This window comes from Haemorhous mexicanus, chromosome 4, assembly GCF_027477595.1.
Source record: "Haemorhous mexicanus isolate bHaeMex1 chromosome 4, bHaeMex1.pri, whole genome shotgun sequence".
NCBI lineage: Eukaryota > Metazoa > Chordata > Aves > Passeriformes > Fringillidae > Haemorhous > Haemorhous mexicanus.
The window spans coordinates 1982428-2008544 of NC_082344.1; the positions used below are offsets into that span (position 1 = coordinate 1982428).

General features: G+C 48.5%; 1 protein-coding gene across 3 annotated transcripts in view; it reads left to right on the forward strand.

Moving 5' to 3' along the window:
* Window positions 1-26117, forward strand: part of SLC4A4 (solute carrier family 4 member 4) — a 140374-nt gene that overhangs the window by 72182 nt on the left and 42075 nt on the right. For 2 of the 3 annotated variants that reach the window (XM_059843563.1, XM_059843565.1), the window contains exons 4-6: window positions 14481-14616; window positions 18292-18452; window positions 20887-21066. In XM_059843563.1, coding sequence (XP_059699546.1) covers window positions 14481-14616; window positions 18292-18452; window positions 20887-21066 — 477 coding nt within the window. The remainder of the gene's footprint in view (window positions 1-14480; window positions 14617-18291; window positions 18453-20886; window positions 21067-26117) is intronic. The other variant, XM_059843564.1, reaches the window with a different exon arrangement.

Sequence of the window (26117 nt, forward strand, 5' to 3'; positions counted from 1 at the left end):
TGTGGTGGAGGATTGGGGAAGGAGGAGATGGATCTCTCTGTTCAGCACCTTGGTTTAACTTAGGGATTTAAAAAAATACTTGGAGCTGGGAGGCAGGAGAAATTGGGGAATTTAATTTCCCTGAAAATCACCTGTGTATTTCTTAACATAGTATTCCTGCCTTTTTCTTTTTTTTTTTTTTTTTCCAAAGTTGAGTAGGCTTTAAGCCAAGCCTTTGAGAAGAAATACAAAAATCCCTTCTTGGTGTGTGTACACAAATAAATCAGTTGCAATTCAGCAATCCAGAATGGCTGAGCTGGATCCATGTGTGCCTTGGCTTGTGCATTACACATTCTTGGGGAATTCCTTTCCATACTGCAGCTTCACTGCAGCTTCCAGTTCTTAAAGGTCTTTTCCAGCTTAGAGGATTCTGTGATTCAGAGCTGCCTCCCACTTCCAGACTGCTGTGTACCTTCTTCACTGGGGCCATGGTTCTCCTGTCCCTGGAGCCATGAAAATGTGCCCCTCACTATGGAGAGTTTAGCTCAGTGGGTGAAGTGATGCATGAGACTCTTCATCAGCTCTTCATGTTTGCCTTAAAAAAATAGACTACAAGAAATCATGCTTCATTTGAATCAGCAAGTGGGGAACTTTATTTTAAATAATGGATTTAATCTGGTGATATCATTGTCATGATCTCCTTGATTTGCTGTTAGTATTTCTTTCCCCCTAAATCTGCTGTTCCCTTTTGGTAGCCAAGCCACACTCTATAATAGCTGGTGAAATTTGACATTTTGATGTGCAGGCATCCAGCATCCTGAGTTTTGTGCATTGGCTAGCCAGATGTTCATGCTGGTATCCACCTGGAGATGGGGAGGACTTCCTTTTGGATCATCTTTTTCAAATTCCAGGTGGATGAAAATTGAAATTCCATTGAAAATATCCAAGGGGAAGGCTGTCTTTTTAGGTAGCGGTGCAACTGCTTGGTGTTTGGGTTTTCTCCCCAGTTGAAATCCCTTTAGGAATTAAGGGAGCATTTTCTGAACTAATGAGATAGCTGAGTTCCCTCTTCTCCTTATATGTTATCTTCCCACCCTTCCTTTTAGTTGAGAATTCGGAAGAAATAAACAACCTCTCCTGTTGTCTCATGGTATTTAATTTCTTTAATGAGCTGAATAATTTAATAATGTAAACAGACAGAAATATTCCCTCTGCCCTGTAGAAGATGCCACTGGGGAAAACTGGATTAGCACATTTGTGTAGTCTGGGCTGAAATTATTAGTTTTTGATTCTTGTTTGGATTAAGCAATTTGATCTGCTCGAGTCTTCAGAATCAAACATGGACTTTGTGCTCTCTGTTGATAGAATCATCACAGGGAACTTAAAGCCCATCCAGTTCCATCCCCTGCCATGGGCAGGGACACCTCCCACTGGAGCAGGCAGCTCTAAGCTGGTGCAGCCTGGCCTTGGGCACTGGCAGGGATGGAAAGCAGGGATGGAAAGCTGTATTCCTGTGGGAGCCCTGGCTGTTGGCTCTGGGGCAGCAGTGGGTGCTGACACGTTGTGTGTGCTCCCAGCACGCTGCAGACAGCAGCCACAGAGTGTGTTACGTGAGCCAGGAGCAGCCCTGGCCAGCAGGCTGGCTGCAGCCTGGGGCTCTATTAATAGAGCTGAGAAGCAGATGATGGCTGGTGTTACGTGACTGTGGCTCTGGAGATTAGGGGAAGGTGTTTGGGGTGTCAGGAGATCACCTGTTTGCCAGTAGAGCGTCCTGAAACCCAGAGGTGCAGTAATGGGAATGTGATGGAGAGTTTGGGTTTGAGGCACGAGGGATTAAACTCCTTTCAGGGCAGTGCAGAGCACCTCAGGCCTCAGAAATGGAAGAAATGGCTGTGCAGGGAGGGCAGAACATAAATGCTGGATGTAATTCCAAGTAGGTATGTCCATCCTTTCTCCTGCTTCAGTTTTTCCTTATCACCTAAATAATATTCTGGTAAATCCAAGGCATCCTTCAAATTCATGGCATCCGTGGAACTGTGAATCCTCTTCTGTGAGCAGTCATAGGTATTACCTGTCTGAGCAGTGTGCTGATCAGCATCATTATTCCAGCACCAGATCTTGAATGTAAAGTTTCTACACCTGCCATTCCTTTAAATTCCCTTTGGAAAGGCCAGTGTAGCTTAGTGTGGAAAAAGTGAAGTTATTTTAGAGTCACATTTCACTGGGAATGACTTGGTGAGTGAAGCTTTGGCTCCCCTTAGTGCTGTCAAGTTTGTTCAGTGCCTCGTTACCCGATTTTAAATGAGTCTTTTGCTTTGCTTGACTGCTGTGGGAATGAGCAGGTCCAGACAGAGGTAAATGGCAGGTGGGATAGTTCAGCACCTCTTGGGCCATAATGTTGTTTTCCTTGCTGTTGTTGCAGATGTAATCTGTGGTTAATCCCCCAAGTCTGAACCTGTGACTCCCCAGAGGACCTGAAGCCTTTTGTTGGTTTTGATTTGCAGCCTTGTTACAGACAAATTAATGGCCCTGAGTGACAGCAGGGCAGCCAGAGATGAGAAGAAAATGAGTAATTAACATATATTGGGTATTACTGATTGCTTTTATGATTATCTGGATTTTAAGGTATTAGCTGGAAAAATAGCTCCTAATCCCTTATTAAAGATAAAAGGCAAGTCATTAAAAGTAGGAGGTTGTTTTCAGTCCTGAGAAGCTCTGGAAATATGTCTTGGCTCCAGCAGCAAACTAACCTTAAAAGCCTGTAATTCCAAGTTACTCAGCTTGGTTGTTCTCCTCAGCAAGGGAATTTCTGAAGTTTCCCATGTGCTGGGAGGCGGAGGGGATGCAAGACAAAGCGACCCTTGTCACAGGAGCTGCGTGCTTGGCACGGCGACAGGGCCCTTGGAATATCCTCAGCCTTAGCTGAGCCTGGCCCAGCTGCTGGGCTGGGAATCTGGGCAGCTCCACGGAGGGCTTATCCCTAACTTCACCCTTTTGTCAGGGCACTTCTCCTGTGTGAGGCTCCCACCTCACCCCAGCTCCTTTGTTCCTCCCTCTTCTCGCTGTTGTGGCCACCTAACTGGTTTTGTAGCCATCTGACTCATTCCATGGAATTGTAAAAAGGGTCACAGAATGGCTTGGGCTGGAAGGAACCTCAAAGTCACCATGTTCCAGCCCCCTGCCATGGACAGGGACACCTTCCCCTAGACTGCATTGCTCAGAGCTCCATCCCACCCGGCCCTGAATGTTTCCAGGGATGGGGCATCCCCCACTGCTCTGTGCCAATGGTTTTCCACCCTCTTTGTAAAAAAAATTCATGCCCATCTGACTGGTTTCAGGGCCATCTGGCTGGTTTTGTGGCCGTGCACTAAGCTGAATCAGCAAACAGATTTTGCTATAGTCCAAGCCCAGAGTCCTGATCCCAACAGGGAAGGGGGAGCAGGAACACAATACAAGTGGGGAAGGGTGACATTTGGCTGTTGCTATTTTCAAACCCACCTGGAGCGTGTGCAGGGTCAGAATGAAAGCAGCAGCACCACTTGCTGAGTTGTAATAATTAATCATCTGCAGAAACGTGCCAGACTCTGAGACTTTCTTAATAGTCAAATATTTTTTGTTTTAAAATGAGTACATTCCTTATTTCTAGGTAATGAAATTTGAGTACCAGTAAAACCACAAACTTTTCAAATTTATTTCCTGTATTTTAACAGCTCTGTGTTTCAACACATCATGTTTATGTGCTCCAGCTATACTTTTAAAAAGCAATTTAAAATGCAGTGGGACCAGTTAAAAAGAAATAAAGATGGCATTTAACGACTCTTAGGAGATCAGTGCTTGTAAAGAGATTCACATTGGAGGCAATGCTGTTCTGATGGAATACAGTTTGGAAAACACTGCTCATTTCTGCTTTGCTCTTTCCATCCTAAGTTGTTCAAAATATTACCAGTAGTACCTGGCTGATTTGTTCCCCTCTTATTTCCTCCCCACCCCCCCCCTTTTTTTTTTCCTGAGTCCTGGACAAGGTTTAAGACCAGCTGGGTGCTCAGTGCTTTTGATGCCACTGCCAGTTTTTTGTGCTTGGGGAAGGATTTAAAAAGTAGAGTTGGACTCCCTGTTGGGTCGGTCACAGTCGATTCCCTAAATGCAAAGGAAGCAGTTCAGCTTTGTTTTGCTGTTTTCCTCTTTGGTCTTGGTTGTGCTGGTGCAGCCCTTGCTGTTTCCAAAGAGTCTGTCAGTATCTTCTGATCCAGAGCTGGCATTTTGTTACTCTCCTTTCTATTCTCCTTCTCCAGGCCAGGGTGCCAGGCAGATCATTAAACCCAGCGTGGGGTTTCCAGTCTCTCTTCATTACTAAAAGTTCTCTGAAGCCGTGGCAAAGTGCACAGCTGGGCAGCAGAAGGGGAGATCATCCATCTGGGAAGGTCACTAATGAAATAGAATAAAGGAGGTTGGGAGGTGCCATCAGTGGGTCCCAACCTCTGCTCAAAGCAGGGCCAGCTTGGTAATTAAGTTATGAACTTGGCATTCTATGTTATGGTATCATGTCTGGAGTGCTCTGTCCTTAGATGGCAGTGCAGTGACACAGGGAGGCACACTGTTATTTTTCCTACTCCTGGAAGCATCCTCTTACCTTTGGCTGCTCAGGACAGGCAATACTTGGGTCTCCTGGGGCTGCCTTTAACCACAGGCAGTACAACAAAATTCTTGCCAAGTGCAAGGAGTTGCATCTTCCTCTCTCCTTTGCTGTGGTTTCGTCCTCCCCTCACCTGCAGTAGATCGATCCTCTTGTATCCTCCTCCTCCTCCTCACATGTAGCACGAAGGGGACATGTGACCCTGTAAAAGACACCATGTCTGCCCCTTGGGGGTTAGGCTGGGGCCTGACCATTAGGAAGGTCAGTGCTTCTGCAAAAATCCCCCCCAGCCATTCCCTTGATCCAAGCCATCCCCAAACTGACCTCCTACTTATGTTTTCTTCCCAACTGTCTAATCATTAGCAAGCTGCTTAATGCACAGCAAAAGACCAATTAACCCCAGAGCATTTAGTGAACTACATGTAAATTAGTTGTAAAATGTTGCTGTAAACATTAAATGTTAGGCAATTAAATAAACCCATAATTGCTAAAGTTGCATTTAGGAGCCTAAAAGAAAGAAAAAAACCGGAGAACTCAGCTAATGATTTTGTTTTTAACTGCAGCCCTCCCGGTCTGGGTAAGTCCCAGCAGGCTGAGGCAGTTTAGATTCCTTGTGCTTTTAGTTGTGTAAGAAAAATAAAGGCATAGTAACCTTGTGCACCTTTGGAAACTGCAAGGAAAACCTTCAAAGGGCACAACCTGAAGTCTAGAAAGAAATGGTAGAAATATGGTAGATGGTATCCCATTGGATAGCAGTGCCAGGTAATTCTGGGGATTGATGATTGTTTTCTTCAGATTCAGGCTCCTTGAAACATTCCAGACCTGACTAAAACCTTGGCTCTGGACAGGCTCTGGTGAGGTGTGAGCACAGAGAGCCTGGCCACTCACTGCCCTTGGGTTCACTTCCATCCTCTCTTCTTTGTTCTGCAGACACCTGCCTGCTCCCCCGTTACCCTTTGGGAGAGGCTGAGTGCCTGTGCGCCCACCTGTGTGCTGCAGTTTCACACCAAGAGGCTGCTTTGCTTTTCTGCACAGTTTTTAATCCCCTTAATTGGCTGTCTCACTCCGAGGTGGTCCAGGTCACCCACTGCTTCTCAAGCTCCTGCTGCTAATGGTCTTAAATAATTCATTTTCCTTGTATGCTTCACGCACTTATCCTCCACTGTTTGGTGGAATCTTTCATTTCTGGTAGTTTTCCTTTGACCTGGGCTTGTGTCAGACCCAGATGTTCCTAAATGGTGCAGTGAAGTGTGCCTTTGCCTCCTTATTCTGTGTATTTGTGCTTTAGAGCCTCTTTGTTGTTTTGGTAAAAGTATCTCTCTGCGTGGCTCGTGTTACATTCCATAAGGAGTCACCAAATGTGTCTCTAGATACCAGATTTCTCATTTTTTCAGTGAAAAAACAAGTTGGGTTTGTTTGAACTTGCTTTCCTCCTCCTTCACTTTTGGCAGTTGCCTTTTCTGGAGTATATTGATCTTGGTTACAGTGCATTCACTTACTGAAAGCCAACCCATGCTTAATTTTCCTGGATAAATCCATTGGATAATGGTCTTTTATTTTTCTTGTGCACAGTTTTACTAGTGTGGATCCTGGTCATGTTCCTTTCCTGAAAGTGGAAATATTTTATACTTATGTTTCCTTGATTGAATTACAGAAATTTGCTTAAAGCTGTAAAGCTACCTTTGAGCATGGATGAGACCCCAGCAAATCCACTGGTTTTTTCCACCCCAGTCATGTTCCCTGGAGGTTTGGTGCTTGTGTAGGAGGTGGGGGTGAGTCTGTGAAGCTCAGAGTTAAAAGGAGGCAGAAGCTTGAACTTCACTTGCTGTTGCAAGGGGAAACCAGTGCAGAGCAGGAGCTGCCCAAATGTCAGCAGGCTTTTGAGAAGGAGCTGAATTGGGAGTTTCTGGGAAGCTGCTTGGAAGGAGTGTGCTGCTGGCAGCCTGGAGCCCTGCCGAGCCCGGAGTTAATGGTGGTTAATTTTTAAAGGCAGGCCCGAAACTGCTCATTGTGGCTTTGTCTCAATAGGGCCTTTCTGCTCCCAAATGCCACTGCAAGAGCCCTTTTCTGAGTTCCCTTGACTCGACCCAGAGAGAAAAAGAAAATGCCTTCAGAGAGGTGATTTACCCAGGCAGAGTTTTGCTTTGCCACGCCGCTAACTGGTGGGGACAGTTCCATGGGGATGGTGCTACCATTGCCAGGGATGCCAGGCAGGGAAGTGGTGTTGATCAGGATTTAACATACAGAGTAAAGGCAGGTCTCTAGGAGGGCTTCCACCCCATGGAGCTTGCTTTGCAGCAGCAGGGAAATGGGAGGAAAACCAGCAGCCAGGTGTGAAACCAGCTGGTTTTGTAAGCACCCTGTCAGGCCAAATCCTGGTCAATGGAGGCATTGTCTGCATCCTCAGGCTGGCTTTGCAGCTTTTTAGATAAGGGGCTGTGAGCAGTTCTGAGCCAAAAGGGCAGTTTGTCACTGAGCAGAGCTGTTCAAAAGGTGGTGGAAAAATAGAGGAGCCTCTTTGAAAGCATCTCAGAGGAGGTTGGCACCTTCCTCCTGCTGCCAGTCAAGGCAAAGTGGCCTCCTGAGCCCTGGCTTCTGAGCTGGTTGGAGCAGATGATCCTTGAGGTCTGTCCAACCTGGTGTCCTACAGTTCTGTGGTTCTGTGATAGTGCTTTTAGTGTAGGACAAGGTGGGGATGCCTCCCCACTGACACAGGGCAGTGTTAGATGGGATATCAGGAAGAAATTCTTGCCTGTTAGGGCAGTGAGGCCCTGGCTCAGGTTCCCACAGAAGCTGTGGCTGCCCTATCCCTGGCAGAGTCCAAGGCCAGGTTAAATGGGGCTTGGAGCAACCTGGGCTAAGTGGAAGGTGTCCCTGCCTGTGGCAGAGGGTTGGAACAAGATGATCTTTAAGTCCCTTCCAACCTAAACCAGTCTGGGGTTCTATAAAATACGTATTTACGTCATGGCTTCCCTTTTCTGTGTGAAGTTTGAAGTAGGACAGGTGATGAGGAAGGAATAACAACCTGCAGAGCCCCCCAGGCCATGCCTTTAGCTCTCGTGCACCAGTTAGTTTCTGCAGGGATGGTGAGGAATAATAAAGCACAGCTCCCTCTGTGCCCAGAATGGATGAGGTGTTTGGCAACACGGAAAACAGAGGGGACAGAATGAAAAGAGCTGAAAGCAAAAAGTGTGGATGCCAGAAACATTCAGTACTCCTTGAAAAACTGCCTGGCAACGGAGGTGGGCTCCACTGCAGCCGGAGACACGGGGAGAAGGGCTCGGCGTGCACAGAAACTGGGAATAACTACAGAAAACCCTCACCCACGTGTGTAGGGTCCTCCCTCTGTGAGTGGGCTCTGTCCTGCTGAGCCCCTGCTGAAGGAGCCTTCCAGAAGTGCTGAAACAGTCAGGGCTGCTGTGGAGATTGATTGGACGGGACAAATAGGCAGTGATGAAACCCTGCTTGTGAGAAGAGCTTAATAGGCAGAAAATTGGCTATTGCAGCCAGAGGGCTGGCTGGGGAACAGAGAGGAAGTTCCTCTTGTCGCTGTGAGGAAGCTTAAACCCAAGAGAAGAGCCCAGAGTTGTTATGGCTGTGTCCTTAGAAGTGTCCCTGTACCCTCCCTGTTACCTAAAAGAGGTAAATGAGACAGGGTAGAGTGAGTTGGAGTTTGGCAGGAGGGCTCGTGGCTGATGCCAGGAAACGATGGTGCTTACAGGGACTGCAGCACATCAAGCCTGCTTTAAAACCATCTTTGGGGAGCAACGTTTCAGTGCTGGAGAAGAAAAGGATTTTTTTTTTTGGTTCACCAGAGGAGCAGGAGTTCTCCCTTGTGCTTATGATGAGCAGTTGTTTTGTGGCCACATGGTGCAGTGATACTGATGGAGGTGTGGGAGGAGCTGTGTGTGATCACGGTGTGCTTGCAGTGTTTAAGGTGCCAGAACAGGACCCAGCAGGATCCCAGAGAGGTGGACAGCACCAGTCTCTCCAGGAACGAGACTGTGAAAGCCACACTGCTTGAAAAAGGGAAACCAAGAAAAGCCAAAGAAGGAAAATGATGACAATTAGGGAGTGATTTTTGAACTCAGTTCTATGTGGCAGCTGCTGCTCTGCTGCTTCACTGGGGACTTCACTGTTGCTCAGATCCAATGGAGGTGTGATGCCAGACAGCATCCTGTGTCTGTGTGACAGCAGGAGATGTTCCAGAGCTCTGGAGAAGGCCAGGCTTTCCCTAGGTGCTGCTCTTTCTTTATTAAAGTCTTGGCAACTGCTTGGGAATAGCTCCTTTAAAATGTGCTGCTGTAGCAGTTTGACACAGCTGGAAGTACGATGGCTGACCTCCAGGACTGGTCCAAAAATACCTTTGTTATCCATATTTTGCAATGAATTGCTTGTGGTGTGGTTTATAGCAGGGTTTATAACCAGTGTGGTTTGTCACTGTGTAGTAGGTGGTTTGTGAAAGTAAGTGTCACAGGCATTGCTTCCTTTAATGCAGTTGAGAATGGCACTTGGAAAACCTAGAAAATTTTAAAATGTGGTGTAGAAAGCCAAATTTCCTGTTTTTCTGTCAGTTTGGGTGCCAGTCACTGTCAATTAGCATCTAGCTGTGGCATACCCACAGGGTATGGTCCCTGTGTATGCCCAATTCAGCACCCTTGGTATCAGGGGAGCCTGGCATTGATGTGAGCAGGCAGAGCCTCAATCACATTGTTAATAGGTGAAATGCTTAGTTTGGCTCAACTGGCTCATTGTGTGTCTGTGGGAGGCTGTCTGTTCCCATTTCCTTGGGATTCTGCAGCTGCCTGTGCTTCTGGCAGGTTGTGTAGATATTACTGGGTTTGGCTGCAGCTGGGAAAAACAGTCTTGGAAGGCAGAGTCTCCCTCGAGTGGAACAGTGCTGGAAAAAGCTCATCATGGGACTTGGGATATAGCATGTGGTGGTCTCTCCATCACAGCCATGTGGATGGAATTGGCAGGCTGTTTTCTTTTATAGGAGTTGACTTTTATGGTAAGGCTCACCAAATTTTCATGAGATAGTGCTGGGTTTGTTTAGAAGTTTCCCAGACTGATTGACCACATTGCATCTGTAGATGAGTTGATGTGAAACATTTTTGGATGAAGGGTCCTTCTTCTCTCCCTGCATCTCCAAGGAATGATTTAGCAAAGTGTCTGTAGGCACAGCACCAAAGACCAAGGGAGCTGAGAATGCCCAGCAAGGCATTATGTAAATGCTGCTGTTCTTCTGGCACCTGAGAGAACACAGTATTAATAAGAATTTGTCCAATACCGAAGATTTTTTGCAGATCAAACACTTAATATATGCCACATGCTGCAGAGGAATTTACAGCAAAACATGTACTCTCATGCAGTCCAAAAGTCCAGCAAAAAATGGATTATTCCAGAGGCTGTCAGTGCTGTTCATTATGTCTGGGAAGGGACACCGAAAGGATAGGGTAGATTTGCTCCAAGATAGATCAAGCACCTCGAATAGCATTCTCTGCACCCCACAGTTGTGCAAGAAGTGGCCTGGGGTGGGATCCAGGTGCTGTGAGGAGCGTTCCCTCCTGCCAAGTGCTGCCTGTGGAAAGTCTAATCTGCCTCACAGCCAGCCTGCCCCGGCGCGGGGTCACAAAGTGATCGTTCGTAGGCAAAGACGCAAAACAAGCAGGGAGAAATTCTCACGCTTGCTTAGAGTGATTAGCTGGGGAGCAGATCACCCAGGGCTGGTTCTCTGGCACCCTGGGAAAGGCCAAGGTGCAGGCTTGGAGCTCTGTTCCCAAAATCTCGGAGCAGTCTTTCCAGAAGCAGGTGTCCCGTGTAAGTCCATGTGCACTCAGCTTCTTTGGTGGTGCCCAGGGGTGCTTGTGCTTGGTGGAGCACTTGGGGAATCAGGAAATCAGTTCTCACCTGGGCTGTTCTCCAGAAACTGGTGTTACCTGAAGTGATTGCTCTCCCTTCCATAAAGGAAATAGCAGTTCTTATCTGTAAAAGTGCAGGAATAGCATGGAGGGTCTGTGTGCTCCACAAGTGCTGGACACTATTGCTGATAAAACAGGAGAGCTTCTCTTGTCTTACCCTGTGGCCTTGGCCCAGTGTGTTGGATGTCCTGGGTGATTGTTTCCTCCTCTCTGGTTTTTAGTGTATTTCCATTTAGGTTTTTCTTTAAAGGAAGCTGGTGGGACTGTGGGCCACCAAAGCCTCCCCACATGCCTTTAGCTGGTGTCTTGTATTGACAGTGACACCCAATTAAAATTGGTTTTGGCGATGGAGAATTTTGGAAGGGAAGTCAGCTGAACTGGAGAGGAAACGAGTTTAAATCTGTTGCAGGTGTCTGCACAAGTGTGTCACTGCTCTGACTGTGGATGGGTCTGACCTGGGCTTTGGCAGAGGGAGGGCAGCCCCAGAAGGGAATGAGAGTGTCATCATGTCCTATTTTAATAAGCCTGCCTGGAAAGCACATTTGACAAACGGCTTTCCTTGATACTGCTTCCACAGGCTCTGGGGAGGGAATTGCACTGGGTCTCTAAGGGATTTCTGTAGCTGCCAACGCTCTTAGAAGTAACAGAGAACTTTGTGTCTGATGGTCCCTTAGGGCTCGGATGGAGGAAGCAGTTGGCTGAGGTGCAGGTCCCCAGGGTCTTCAGAAGTGCCCCTGATAACAGCCAGCTGAAGAAGCAGGAGGAAAAGCTTGTTGGCTGAGTGGAGAACAGGCTGTTTAACCTGTGCATCAACACAGATACCCCCATCCTCCATCCTGAGGCAGCGCTGTGCCCCCAGAGAGCCAGGCTGAAACTGCCTTCCAGCCACCACCAGCCAGGCCCTCGGCACAGAAGCAGGAGGTGACCCTAGGATAGGGGCCAGTGCCACCAAGCCCCCTGGCATTTCCATGTGAGGCTGTGCCATTGCACCAGGCAGTGAGGGATGGCTGCCACCAAAGCCATTGCTGGGTGGCAGCAGGGCTGGGAAGCTCAGGCATGGCCCATTTGAGGTTGTTGTGCTAGAACGTGTCTCTCCCTATTTCTGAACTCCCTGAGATTCCTCTCTCTTGATGGAGATGGATTTTTGCCTTTGGGAACCCGAGGGTATACATTGTGCTCAGAACTGGCCTGAGCTGAACTTGGAGAAACTGCTGATGTGTTTGCTCTTGTGCAAGTTACCATTTTATAAGCTGCCTCACAGACTGAATGGAACAGGAAAGGGAAGAGAGGCAAGTAAGAGACATCCCCCATGGATGGTATTGCCTCTGTATCCGTATTGTGTAGGAACATTCAACCCTCTGCAATTAATGTGTTAATTCCTCTCCCATTCAGGGGAAAAATATAACCCCAGCCATCTAAATTGGTGGATTAGCCTTTTCTGTGCTGCAAATGTCTGCTGACCATCAGGTTGTTCCCTTGAAGAAGAGAGCAAGGAAAGCAGCATTGAGCAGCCCGAGCACTCCTGGTGTCAGCGGTGCTGGCTTGAGCAGCTCCCGAGCTGGAAGCGAAGGTGGTGGCCAAGGCTGGGCCAGGCTGGCCCGGTGGTGCCCAGAGGTCAGGCAGGCAGGGGGCTGAGGGGTCACCCCCCGGGTTAATGACTCCCCAGACCCTGAGCCCGGGGCTCAGCCGGCTGCCCACGCTGAGCACACGGTGTTCACCTGGAGATGGGGATGGAAATGTGTTCTCCTTGCTAAAGAGAGTGCATAAACAGCCCATAAACGGCCCATTAACCCACAAAATGGCAATCAGGAACATGTGGCCAGGCCACCATCGGGACCTGTGACCCAGCAAGAGCCCTAATGGGACTGTGAGCTTTATCACTGGCCCTAAGTGCGGATAATGGGAAATCAGCCACACGAGAGGAGGCAGGTGACAGAGAGGGGGTGGCGGACGATGGGCGCCCAGGTTCAGTGTGCAAAATATTGTGGAGTGATCATGTTATGGCTGGGAGAGTCAGGGTAATGCTTCATGTAGTGAAACCACTTCAGAGTGACTCAAGAGAGACTTTTCCCATTGGCTCCAGTGGATGCCTTCAGCAGCTCAAGAAGCTCTGCAGGCCCTTCTCTTAGAGCCTCTTCCAAGCAGCAGTCACTTCTCTGGTTCACCTTGCTTTTTGAAGCAGTAAGATGGACATGTATTTTATTTGTTTTCTGGCTGTGATATTTGAATTCCATTTGAATATAAAAGTTTATTGAGATTCATTAGTGCAAGTAAAGGCAGAGGATGATGGAACATGCATGATAAAGATGGATAGTCTGGCATCTCCAGCCCCCTGCCATGAGCAGCGACACCTTGCACTATCCCAGGTTGCCCCAAGCCCCATTCAACCTGGCCTTGGACACTTCCAGGGATGGGGCAGCCACAGCTTCTCTGGGCAACCTGTGCCAGGGCCTCACCACCCTCACAAGAAGAATTTCTTCCTGATATCCAATGTAACCCTGCCCTGTGTCAGTGGGAAGCCATTCTCCCTTGTCCTGTCACTCCAGACCCTTGTCAGAAGTCTGTCCCCAGCTCTCCTGAAGCCTGCAGGAAGCTGAAGGCCTCGTGATGGCGAGGCTGCTGTAGCAGCGGGGCAAGGTCCTTGGCTCCCAGGAGATTCCAAGGGCATTTATGATTACAAATATACTTGAGTCAAAAGGAAATCTATATCACTGAAGCATCATCACTCTGAGTAATTTAGCAAGAAAGCTATCAAAGTTTATTTAAGGAAAAGAAAAAGGAGTAAAGGGCGTGTTTTTTTACTGGTTTCGTTTTTCCCATTGCAAATTGAGAGTCTGTTTACCCTGGAAAAATCAATGTGGTTGGACACCTGATGTAATTAATTATTTTGCAAGAGACAACCAGCTGATCTTTTGAAAAGAAAGGAGTTTTTAGCAGAACTGTTCAAAGTTCATAGTCTGCTGTGTATCTCTAATGCTGATAAACATCCAGCAGAAAGGATGTCTGTCTTAAAATTTCACATGGTCACACCTTTGTGTTAAGGTGATATGCTGAGAAAAAGGCTGTAGACCCCAGGGAGCCCTCCAGCAAGGTGACTCTGGTGGTGTGGGCTCCACTTGCCTTTAGGAGATGCCCTCGGGCCTTGGGATGACGGGGACAGTGATGTTCTCAGGTTTGAATTTTGAGTCCTTAACCAGGAAAGGGTTTCTGTCCTTTTTCTCGAGCTTATAATGCAAGCAGGCTTTGCTTGCTCCATGTGTTGAACGGAGCTCTTTTGCCTCAACAGGCAGTCTTTTCCAACTGGGACTGGTTGTTTTTTTTCAGTGCATTGGTGCCTGACTAAATGCATTGGGTTGCATTCTTCATGTATAGAGGAGACAACCCTTCTGTTAAGTATTCCTGTGTTTTCCAGTGGTGGGCTGGGGAGGTTCCAGCCTGCCTTGCAGGCCAATGGCAGCCCAAACCTGGCTGGCAGAGAGGGAGGGGAAAGCCAGCAGTGGGATGCTGTGCCAGCAAGCCCCCAATTGGTTTGGCTGGAACTGGTTTTAGGTCATATAAAAAAGGGGGTGAAGGATCCGGGCTGCTCAGAGAGCGGCAGGTCCTCGGGCAGCGCCGCAGAGCACATTGGTTCTGAGCTCCATAGAGCTTTTTTTTCACAAGGACTGCAAATTGCTGTAACACAGTTAAGGTCTGTAGGAAGAGACGAGTTTTCCTGAACTTTACTCCCAGCTTGAACTTGTAAGAAGTTCAGTGAGAGGCAAGGAAGGGGAGAGAAGGGAGATAGAGGCACCCTCGCTCCCGGCCCGCGTCCGCAGCGCCGAGGATGTCAGATGGCAGAGGCAGCGTGGAGAAGCAGCTGAATGGCCTGGGGGAGCAGGGCAAGGAGAGGAGCCGCACGTCCCTGGTCATCTCGCAGGCCGTTAACCGCAGTATTTTCACCTCTGCAGTCTCCCCCGCCGCCGAGCGCATCCGCTTCATCCTCGGAGAGGAAGATGACAGCCCCGCGCCCCCGCAGCTCTTCACCGAGCTGGACGAGCTCCTGGCTGTCGATGGACAGGAGATGGAGTGGAAGGAGACTGCAAGGTGGGTTGGTTTTCCTTTACTTCCAAAGGGAAGGGCAGCCAGCAGTGCTTTCCACGGGAGATTCCTGTTTTAGCGTCCGCTGGGGAATACCCGTGCTGCAGGATCGCCTGGGGAAGCCGCAGAAAGGAGCCCGTGTAGTTCAAATTGCCATTCTTTGGTAAATGAGAGAATTTTAGGGTTTGTTTAGATAGCCCAAAAGAAAAACTAGGGAAACAAGAGTGCCAGATGGATTGCAATAGTTTGCCTGTGGAGAGAAAAGTACGGGCTCAGTAGTGCTTTGCAAAGGGGGACATGTCTCGGCCGGAATTGGCAGAAGTTGCCAATTCCAATTTGGCTGAGTCAAAACCACTTCAGTGCTATTGCCCCAAAGTGGCTTTTGAGCCTGGTCCCACTCACAGGGACAGGCTGTCCCTATCCCTGTGAGTTACTGATGGAATTCATTTTAAATGGGAAAAAAAGCTTAAAGGTATTTTCTTGTGAAGAAATTCTTCAAAGTGCATGTTAAATGCTGGATGGGGTTGCTTGCTTTGAGTTCCTTAGTTGGGTTCTTTGATGCTGCTGTTAGTTTGGCCAAAAAAGCCATGACAAAAAGCTGGGATGTTTTTGAGGTCTAGCTGCTGCAAGTTGCATGTAGTTTATATCTGAACACCACTGACCTGTTCCTGATTGCCCTCACTGAGCCTGGGGCTTTTCTTTTTCCTTCATGGTGGCTGGGCTAAGCTCTTTCCCCACCTCCCCCTCTTAAGGGCACTGTCTGTGTTCAAAGTTAGCTCCTGTTTGGTCACCTTAATCTTCTTTACCTGTGATTTAATGAGCTGCTGCACCACCTACCCCTTTACTTTATTTTTGCTTCTCAGTCGCTTGGGGAACTTAGTTAATGACTTTTCACCTTTTACTCTCTAACTTCTGACTTGTTGCTCATCCTTTTTCTCTCTTTATTGCTGTTCTTTCCTCTTACCATGCATTCAGCACTTCCTGATTTAGGTGTTTTACACATCTTTGGTAGGAGTGCTGCATTGAGCTATGTGTGGGATTCTCTGCAGGGTTCTCATCCCAAGTAGCAAACCACAGGACAAGAGGAAACAGCCTCAAGGTGTGCCAGGGGAGGTTTAGGTTGGATAGTAGGAAAACTTTCTTCACCCATAGTGCTGTCTGCCCAGGGTAGGGGTGGAGTCCCCATCTCTGGTGGGATTTAACAAATGTGTAGATGTGGTGCTTAGGCACATGGCTTGGTGGTGGCCTTGGCTTTGCTGGATTCATGTTTGGATGGGATGATCATAGAGGACTTTGCCAACCTGAATGGATCTGTGATCTTTGTATAAATGACACAGAATATAACAAAGCACCCTGTTCAAGTGCTGTTAAATTCCTAAATTGGCCCGACCTCCTGCCTTTGTGGATAGTGATCTTACAAAGTGTCTGATTGTTCAGGATTTTTCAGTACATTCCTGAATTTACATAATCTTGCACCACAGAACCTCCTGAGAGCTCCTGAGCATCTCCCAGTGCATCCAGGGCTGGCTAGTGCTGTGCTTCAGTGGGCACAGGGTCTGCCAGCTGTTTTGGGGTTGTTTCACATCTGCTGCTGCAGAACAGCTCCCCCACAGCTGGGAAGTTGCATGAGCAGGTACTGAACACAGAAAAAAGTGCAGTGCTGTGTGGGTGGAGGAGAGAGGAGAGGACAGAAGAGACCTTCTGGGTGTTATAGGTGATAAATGATAAAGCTGTTACATGGGGTTGATGCTTCCCCTGGCCCCAGTGTGGAACTGCTCAGCTCCCAGCTGGGGAGAGCAGCACTGCCTGCACGCTGGTGCAGGGCTAAAGGCTGCACTCTAATGTGAGAGAGCAAACAATCAGATGACCTTCCTCATCTCCCTCCTGTTCTGTTCTGACACCTACACATTCCTTCTGCCTGCTGCACCTCACTCCCAGCAGCCCCGTGAAAGCTGTGGTGATATTATCAGGTGTAAAAGGGTGAAGGATAAAAATGTAATTCCTGGCACAGCTTGCAGAACAGAAAAGATCATAGGAGAAGTTCAAAAATCCCTTATCCAACATCCCACAGTCCAGCACTGTCATTCCTTTTCTCTCTAATCCATCACCTTCCTGCCATCTTCCTGCCTTATAGAGTGACAGTCCCTGTATTATGGTGGACATGTCTTGGTCCCAAAGATACTTCCCTGCTCCTCACGACAGGCTGGGGCCCTCCAGCTGCTGCAGGGCTTCTCCTTTTTCTGCTTCACTCAGGATCCTGTGACCACCTCTGGAATGCAGGCATTCCCATGGTGGTGCAGGCTGCTTAGTGAAGGTGCCCCTGCCCACGGCAGCAGTTTGGAACTAGGTGAGCTGTGAGGTCCCTCCCAGCCCACACCACTGTCTGGTGGTGTGAATCCAGCAGGCATTTGTTCACCCAGGTTTGCAAGTTAATGTTTGGTGTATTGTGTTGGGGTTGTGGGTTGTAGTGAGAAAAGTAAACAAAAAGCAAATATTGATAGTTGGGAGTAATCACTTTCCCTGGAAGGACAAAGACTGGTAATTTGCAGCCTTCCTGCTGTTACAGGGTAAATCTGACTCCACACAAAGCCCCTGAAGTGCACAGATTTGCATCCACCCAGGTCCCTCAGGTGTCCTAGGAAACAGTTTTTGTGAACTAAAAGGACCTTATTAATTGGAGATGAAAATCAGTCTTTTATCTTGAGTTAAAAAGCAGCTTTAAAAAAACAAAATCTCAGAAAGAGATTATTGCAATTGTGAAGCATAATTGATTAATCCTCAAGTAATACATTTTTCAGGATTAAAGATAATTTCACTTGCTGTTAATAATATTCCTTTGAACAAAATTTTGAGCTTCCTTACCTTATGTGTGGGGTTTTTTTTTTTAATAATCCCTTTATATTAATCAATGGAATTTTCATTTTCCACATATATTAAAATGGTGTCTCAAGGTGGGATTAAAAAGCATTTCTGCTTTGCCATTAGAGCATACTGAGCCACCTTATCCAGCAGCCCCAGTTTACAGCAGAGCTGCTGCTGGGTGCTGTGGTGAGGAAGAAGGTGGGGCCAGCTGAGATCCCCCAGCCCCACAGGAGCCCTGTGCTCCATCCCCACTGCCCATCCCTGCACACTCCGGGCTGGGCGCAGCGGGGCCAAGGGCAGGGTCAAGGCTGCAGGGGGAACTGGGGCTGGGCTGCATGCCAGAGACAGGGAGCCTCCTGCTTCCCTGCTCTTGGGATGCAGTTTTAGGGGTGTAAGGAGTGTTTTGCACAACCAGGATTTACCCTTTGCTCTCACCTTCCATTAGAGATAAGTTTTCTGGGTTTTTCAGACCTGCTTGGTTAAATCATTAAACAGCAGCTGGAGGGAAAGAATGAGCTCCTTAATTTGTGCCTTCTCCTTTGGCCGCTCATTTGTTCTTAAAGAGACCCTCAGACATGCCTGGCTCCTCTCTTTCCCCCTTTGTCAGCCTGTGGACATGGGAGAGCAGTATTCCATGCTGCCTCCATGTTGGCAGTGGCTGATTCCATATTTTATTGCCTGATTTTGAATCACAGAATCATTCATAGAGTCCAACCATTAAACCAGAAGTGCCCAGGTGGTGAAGGCATTCTCATGATTTATTTCCCTGCAAGGAGGCAACAGCCTTAACCCCCATGTCATTGCTCTGCCCTGCTGCAGGTGGATCAAGTTTGAGGAGAAGGTGGAGCAAGGTGGGGAGCGCTGGAGCAAACCGCACGTGGCCACCTTGTCCCTGCACAGCCTCTTCGAGCTGAGGACGTGCATAGAGAAGGGCTCCATCCTGCTGGACATGGAGGCCTCTTCCCTCCCTCAGGTGGTGGGTAAGTACACCTGTCCTGGCTCTTTGTCTCACCACTTCCCCAGAAATTTTTATTAGCTCTGGTATGGCTTTATGGGGGGTTTTAATGAAAAAGTGCTGCTTCTCCAAGAAAAGAGAGGAAAAAATTGAAAGAACAAGGAATAAGAGGGAAAAACTAGGAAGTACCTGGAAAAAGATAACTGATAGATGAAAAGGGTTCTTCTCAGTGCAGGAAGAAGAGTAAAAGACATCAATTTAATTTGTGTTCACTGTGGAAAAGGTGATGTGAGAGGGCCACGTGTCTGGGGGCAGAGACACCCATCAGGTACTGTTCATGCAGAACAACTCAGACCAGGAGCTGCTCTTGGCTGAGGTGTTCAGCTGCCCACTGAGGGCAGTGGGGCTGTGTTTAGGAGCCCCCAGCAAAGGAGAGGGGAGAGCACCCCCAGCACCAGCTGGTGCTCTGCTCTGCAGAGTGGGAGGGCAGGTTTTGTATGGTCAAATCAGCTGTGACCCGAGGTGACACTGGGTGACATGCTGAGAGCCAGATCATGTTGCCCATGGTGTGTGAGAACTTAGAGAAAATAAATTTTCCAAGTGAGCCATCCAGTGGAGGGATATTTAACCAAAAGGCTGAGTTTAAGAGCCATTACACGAGGAGATCTAAAAGAGCAAAATTAAGTACTTCCTCTGCCAAAAATCAGTGCTTTGAATGATCATCTCAGGAAGTAAGGTCAAAATTATCCTGGCATGGAATTCTCCCATACACTGGCTCGTAAGACTTGGAATTACAGCTGTTTCTGGTGTTAAATACAGAGTTTTGAACTTAGTTTTGCAAGTGCTTATGTTGATATGTATCTTTGCTTTTGTGTCTGTGTATCCAAATGCACAGCTTTGCAAAGTTTGAACAAAATAAACCCCCCAAGAAGCTCTCAAGTTTTCTGCTGAAGGTGAACCTGCTTCAGAAGCTGGTGTTCATCATGGTCTGAAACCTTAAACCCTCAAACATTAAATTTTCTTTTGAAGTCCCTTCGAGATGTCACCTTCAATCTCTTTCCTCAACCCCCAAATTAAATCTAATTCCTAGGAGATTAAATTACACGTCGGTGGCTGCTCTTGCTGTGACACTGTCCTGAGCAGGGTGTTTTTGCTGGTCCAGACCCTTAATCAGACAGGTAGGGATATCCAGGACTGGATTTCCAGGACGATTTAATCACGATCCCTTGGCTTGTGTCTGGTAGCAAGACAGGAAAGGAAAACTCCAAAGAAAAACTCTCTTTGTTGGTCGTGTTTTATCAGCAACAGGGAAGGGAGGTGCCAGATAGAGAAGGATAAACTTGAATGTTGGTTCTGAAGGAAATGCTCCAAAAATCACTAACAAAACCATGAGCAAGAAAAGCTTGTATTAAAGTAACACCTTGCAAAGGTCAGCCTTTTGCCAGGCATGTTGTCTAAGGGTACCCTACGTGTGTATGCCCACCCTGCCTTAACCTGAGAGGAAGAGCTAGGTGCTTCCTTGAGGATTTGAAGAGGCTTTAATGCTGAGCAGCACGTAGAGGATGACTTTCTGACTCACTGAGTTAGCAAATGTGATGCGTGTCCTGCCTCCCCCTTGCCGTAACTTTTATTATTAGCACAAATAAAAGTTACCAGCAGACAAATATGAGCTGCCACTTGCCCTCAGGGGACAGCACATGAACTCCAGTCACCAAAGGAACAAATTCATGCGAGACTTACTGCACAGGGGACATTCTTCATAAGTCTGGCCACCTTTCTGCCTTAAGGGAGGAGGAAGGAGGGAATTGATAGGAAGTGAGCAGGCATTGAGGGCGCTGGGGGCCTTTTCTCCTGGTGGCTCCATGAAAAGTAAAGCCATTTAATACATCCTGTGGTAACTGGAGCAAGTTCTGCCGCTTGTAGTTGCCATCACTTCAGTCCTGCAAGTGAATGATTTAATTAGTGGCTCATCTCCAGGATTTCTTCCTATCTTTAGATTAGGTTTTACTGGGGGCCTGCAAGGTGATCTCAGGCCTTGTTGATAGAAGATTTTCTGTGTGCTTTATGGGAGCATCATGGAACTTGCAGTAGAGTAGTAGTATCTTCAAGAAAGTCCAGGTTCAGAGGGGATTCCATTTCTGAGCTAAGAACTGATCCTAAGATCAGGATCTTTGAACCAGCTCCGTGGCACATAGGAAATAGCAGAAGGGAATCTCAGTGCAATAGGTGTGTGTTAGTGGCTCATGCTGGATGGAAATGCTTGTGTGCTGTTTCAAGAGGAATGTCTAAAAGAGATTTTCATACAAATAAAAGCTGGCTTTGAGATGGTAAGAAAGCCTTCAAGAAGGCAGGGTGAAAATGCCTCCAAGCCCTCTCTCTCTCTGCTCTCCCTGGAAGCAGGTTTGAGCTCTGTGGTTAATTTTGCTCTCCCCTCCCTCCCCCTTCCTGTGTGGCCACAGAGATGATCGTTGACAATCAGATCGAGACGGGGCTGCTGAAACCCGACCTGAAGGACAAGGTCACCTACACGCTGCTCAGGAAGCACCGGCACCAGACCAAGAAATCCAACCTGCGCTCGCTGGCTGACATTGGAAAGACCGTCTCCAGTGCAAGTAGGATGTTTTCCAACCCCGATAATGGTAATGCAGAGGCTACCTGGCTATAGCCTTCTCTGTCACAGCAGCCTGCCCGCCTGCCCAGAACTAACAGCGTGGCCCTGACCCTGCTTCCTAACCCCAGGAGCAGCGAGGCCGTGCTGATGGCGCATCAGCGGGGGCTCTGCAGGCTGCTGGGCCCTGGCACGCCGCTCCACTCACACCTTCACTGGACTGGGATCCAGGGCAGGCAGGAAGGAGGGAGGTGCTCTCACAGCTGGCGTACAGGAGATGGTTTAGGAGCAACGATAGGAAAGAGAGATTGGCCAAAAATTGTGGTGGGGCCTGAACCTTAAAAGGCTGATCACCTGAAACATTTGGGCAGAGACAAAGCTTCCGTGCACATGGCGTGTCTGGAACAGTGCCAGTGGCACTGTGAATCAAAAATGACCTGGCAGTAACACCTAGCTTGCATTTTATTGCCATACAATCGTTGTCCAGTGGGGTAAAGCTGATTTCCATCCTGCTTTATTTGTCCTAAAATAGTTTTGTGGTGTGTGTTGTGAATATGTGTCCTGTTCTCTCTAAAAAAGGCGTAATAGGTAGTGCCATGTTGGTAGTGGTGTCCCTAAATGTGTGTGTGTGTGTGTGTGTATGCAGACAGCTATGGAGGCCTGGGCACTGACTCAGTGCTTGCCCCTGGGGAGATTTGGTGTCTTCTTGCTCCTGGTAACAAAAAAAAGAGGAGTTTTATGCCTCTTGTCATGCCTTGGAGTTCTCTTGACTGTCTCCTGTGGCAGTCTGGAAATTGGGCTAAAAGTTGCCATTTTAAAATACCCAGAAATAAAAGCAAGTGAAGAAATTATTTTCTTCTTGCTCTACCAAAGGCCTCTTAGCTTGCTGTGTTTGGCTTCTGAAACTCACCCTTTAACATTCCCCTCTAACCTATTCTCACACTTCATTAATATTTCCTTCCTTGGATCACCCTTTGATTTTGCAGCAGGAGTGTGTGTGTGTGTGTCTGTGGAGACTGTCCCTTGCTCTGGGTGATGCCTCTTGTCTTGTCCAGTGCCTTGATAAGGTGGTGAGAGAGGGAGTGAGGCAAGGTGCAGTAATGTGAACCAAGGGAGCATTCTCAGGGAACATCCCTGCAGGAGGCCAGTGGAGAGGAGAGGGACTGGGCTCTAGGGAGAGCCCTGGGAGGAAATGACAGCTTTAGGGAAGGGCCTCAGCATGGCCAGATGAGTGCTACAGCTGGAGGAGCCATGGGTAGGGACTCCAGCTGGAGCACATTGCTACAAGCCCCAGCCAGCCTGGCCCTCTCTGGATGCCTTCCCACAGTGTGCTCCCCACGGTTTGGATGGAAGGCATCTGCTTTCTGGTACCACCTCCATGACTCTGGCCCTTCCTGGGCCTCTGATGGCCAGCTTTGCTGTGGGGAGCAGAACCCTGGCCTGCAGCCTGGTGTGTGGGAGGCTGAACCTCAGACAGACACGTCTTCAGCTCCTGGTGCTCAGGTGTTTCAGGCACCTCTTGTAGGGGATGCTCTCAGTTCTTGGCTGCAAACCCCTTTTCCTGCACGTAGGCAGAGCTTATCCCAGGAAGAGTGATACTGACAGAGGGCATTCCTCACATTCTCACTCAGCCCCTGCTCGTTTTTCAGCTCTAAAGGACTTCTTTACTTGGATTTTAAGTGATTTCAATTTCATTCAATTCTTGTTCTTGTTTGAATGGGCTGTGCAGGTCCTGGCTCAGTTGGACTGATTCTCCAGGAATTCTTTCCTGGTCTGGCCATCCTTCTATGTTGTTCTGTCTCTGTTCTCCCACCTGGGATATTGATGTGCTCTGAGGATGTATAACACACTCTGTTGATGACAGTACAAGTGCATGGAGACTTTAGGAGGGTGAGACTGACATACGGGGCAAATACCTGATGAGTAGTCGTTACTCTTATCTATTATTTACACTTGAATGGAAAAGTAACTACAGAATGTATTTGATCAGGTTATCCTGTGGATTCAGTGGGTGTCTCATGTGTCCTTTAGACAGATAAAAATTTTATGAGGCCAACGGGAGTGCAGCTGTCTCTTAGCATAGCTAATCACCCTAATGACTGTGCCACCGGCCCCAGGCACTCCTAAATTCCCCTTGAGTTTCTTTCCAGGTAGGTGTTTGTTTTCATCTCAGTGTCAGTGACACTTCCATCCAATAGGGCTGAGCATCTGCCTGCCCTCTGCACAACAGCTTTACAGGCTGGTGTGGATGCCCCCTGCTTGACTGGCTCAGCAGGAACACCCTCTGCAAGCTGGCCGACCTGCCCTTGAACACTTCCAGGGGTGGGATCTGTTTGCTAGGTCTGAAATTTGGAAATATACCCCGGGCTGTGGCTCAAAAAAATCCTGTGGTGCCTCTGTCTCACTTGGTTCAGAGCACTTAAATAACTGAAGTCTTAGGGCCTCCAAAATGTTCTCATTTTTGACTTCTGAGGTGAATGGGCCCCATGCAGTTATCCCAGATGTCTCTAGAAATTCAGGAACCTAAGAAAGAGAGATGTCTCTGCCCATCTCCCTGCCATAACTGATCCTGGAGCATCTCTGTCCTTTCCCAACCCTCCCTGGGGATGGGGGTGGCTCTGTGGTGCCTGGGTGGGTCATCCTCAGCCCCCATCATTGCTGTCACTGCTCTGTTTGAAGGTAAGGTAGTGATCAGATGGGCAGAGACACAGCCAAGGTGTGCTCTGACACCTGCTCTGGCAGGATGTTTTGTCAGGAAGCCCTTTGCTCCGGGAAAGGAATTGGGCAAAAGAGGGTAGCTCCTTGTGTGCCATGGATGGAGGAGGATAAATCACAGCACTCCTTTGCTGTCTGTTCAGTAGGAAAAAGATGATTGCCAAAATTCTGGGCGTACAAAGCTGGACTAAGCAATCCCTCCAGGTTTCCTTGTGAAGACACAGCCCTTTTCCTTGCTTCCATTGGTAGCAGGGTGAGCTGTATGAAGTGTTCAGCAAGGATATTTCTGTGTTACATCTTGATGAGACTCCTGCAGGGGTTTTGGATGGGATTTTGCCAGGTTTTTGTGTGTGTCTCATTTTGTTGAGTGGCTTTTGAAGAGTTCTTTGTATCCCTTCCTGGCACAGCCCTTGTCCTGTACCCCTGGAGCAGTATGTGACACGTGGGCTAGCAGCTCTCCAGGTGGCACCCCTTGGGCTTTGCCATGCTGTAACATGGGATCTGTGGTCCCTGTCCCTTCTGCAGGTGCCCGAGGACTGACCAACATTTACCAGCCTTCTGTGATGACATTTGCTTTCCATTTTGAGATTTTTCTTTCAGAGCTTTGTGCCTGCCAGCGTTTCGTATAATTTAACACCTGTGAGAGCCTTTGGCAAGTGAGAAATGATGAAATGCTGCTAAACCCAAGCTGGCAGAGCCTGTAGAAAACTGTGATGTGTTTAAGAGTGTGTGTTAAACCACCATAAATAATGGCACGGTCCCATCACTGCGTGGGTGCTGCCTAAACACCTCCTGAGCACTGTTTGTTCACACTGTGCTGGCAGCATGGTTTGGAAACAGTTGAGTGGGAACAGCAGGCTGTTGGCACAGACAGGAGGGTACCTGGCTGCAGGGGGGAGAGAGGTTTTATTCCACTTTAGAATCCTAGAGGAGTTTGGGTTGGAGGGGAGCTGAAAGAACATCTTGTTCCAGCCCCCTGCCACTGGAAGGGACACCTTCCACTAGCCCAGGTTACTCCAAGCCCTGACACTTGCAGGGATGGGGCAGTCATGGCTCCTCTGGTTCAGCAGTAATCAGTTCAGTGCTTTTCACATCAACTGTGACCTCGGTGCCTTTATAGCTGAACAGTGGCATCAGCTGAACAATACTGGAAATGAGGTGGTGTCTGAGGAATGCTTGGAAAACCCCTATCAATGTGTATATTGGCGTCACTGGAAGCATTGCAGACTGAGGTGAGCATTTCCAAGTCTGGATTTGTGTGCCTGAGTGTGTACAGATGGGGTCAGGATGCTCAGTGTTGGCTCCTGGGACATGACCTGATGTTTGTTTTCAAAAACCTGTTGTTACTGATAGTGCTGCAGCCTGGAACTGCTCAGTGCCACCAGCGCTGCAGCTGCTCACTCACTTCCACGAGATCTGCTTCCAAGATGCCTGAATTGAGACACCAGGGATGGAAAGCTGTGTCCAGCCCTGCCAAGCGAACGCTGCGAGGCGGAGCTGCGGCGGAGAAGTCAGGATCTAAATGAGTGGAGTGGGCTTTGGTGACGGCCCTGTGCAGCTCAAACCTTCTCTCCTGCCTGGCTTCCCTGTACCACTGCTTGAGCCTTTCTTTCTGCCATAATTTTCTTTTCTTTTAACTTTTCCTCTTTGCTCTCTCGCTGCTCCTTGCTGCCGCCGTGTCCCGCTTGCCCGGCACAAGCGCGCAGCCCGCTGGAGAGCTCCGTGCCCTGCCTGGCCACGCGCACGCTGGACGATGAGCTGGGAGTGCCACGCAGCCCCAGCCTGGGATGGCTCAGTAAGTGTGGGCAGCTGGGGCAGGGGGAGCAGGCAGTGCCACAGCCAGGCTCTAATGCTTGCTGCTGCATTAACCCTGGGGAGAGGGTGGGTGCCTTCTGTGGGGAGCGGTGCTGCTCGGGCTGCTCCTGTTATCGCTCTGTTTCTTTCTGTTTTCCTTCTTCTGGGATGAAGCAGGTGGCTCAGGCCATACTCCCCTTCCAAAGGTAATCTAAGGTGGCCACTGGCACTCTTTTTTTGTCTCTTGAAGTATCCTTTGGCTATTAAAGGACCTTAAATGTAATTTTTCTTATAAATTATCCTCAGAAATAGTCTGCCAGCTTGATCTCTCTGGGGTGAGCTGGACAGGTCTCTGGCACTGCTCCTGTCTGATTCCCTGTGTCAGGGAGCTTCCTGATCAGAGGAGCACACTGCTCCTTCCAGGAAGGCACAGCTTATGGCACTGGTGGCACAGAGGTGTTCTTTGGTGACCACAGCAAGTGACTGAAGTCTGAATTCCAGGGTATTCCCCTTGCCAGATGACTGTGGAGCTGATTCACAGGACGAGGTAATGGCATGGAGGTAATGCCTGCC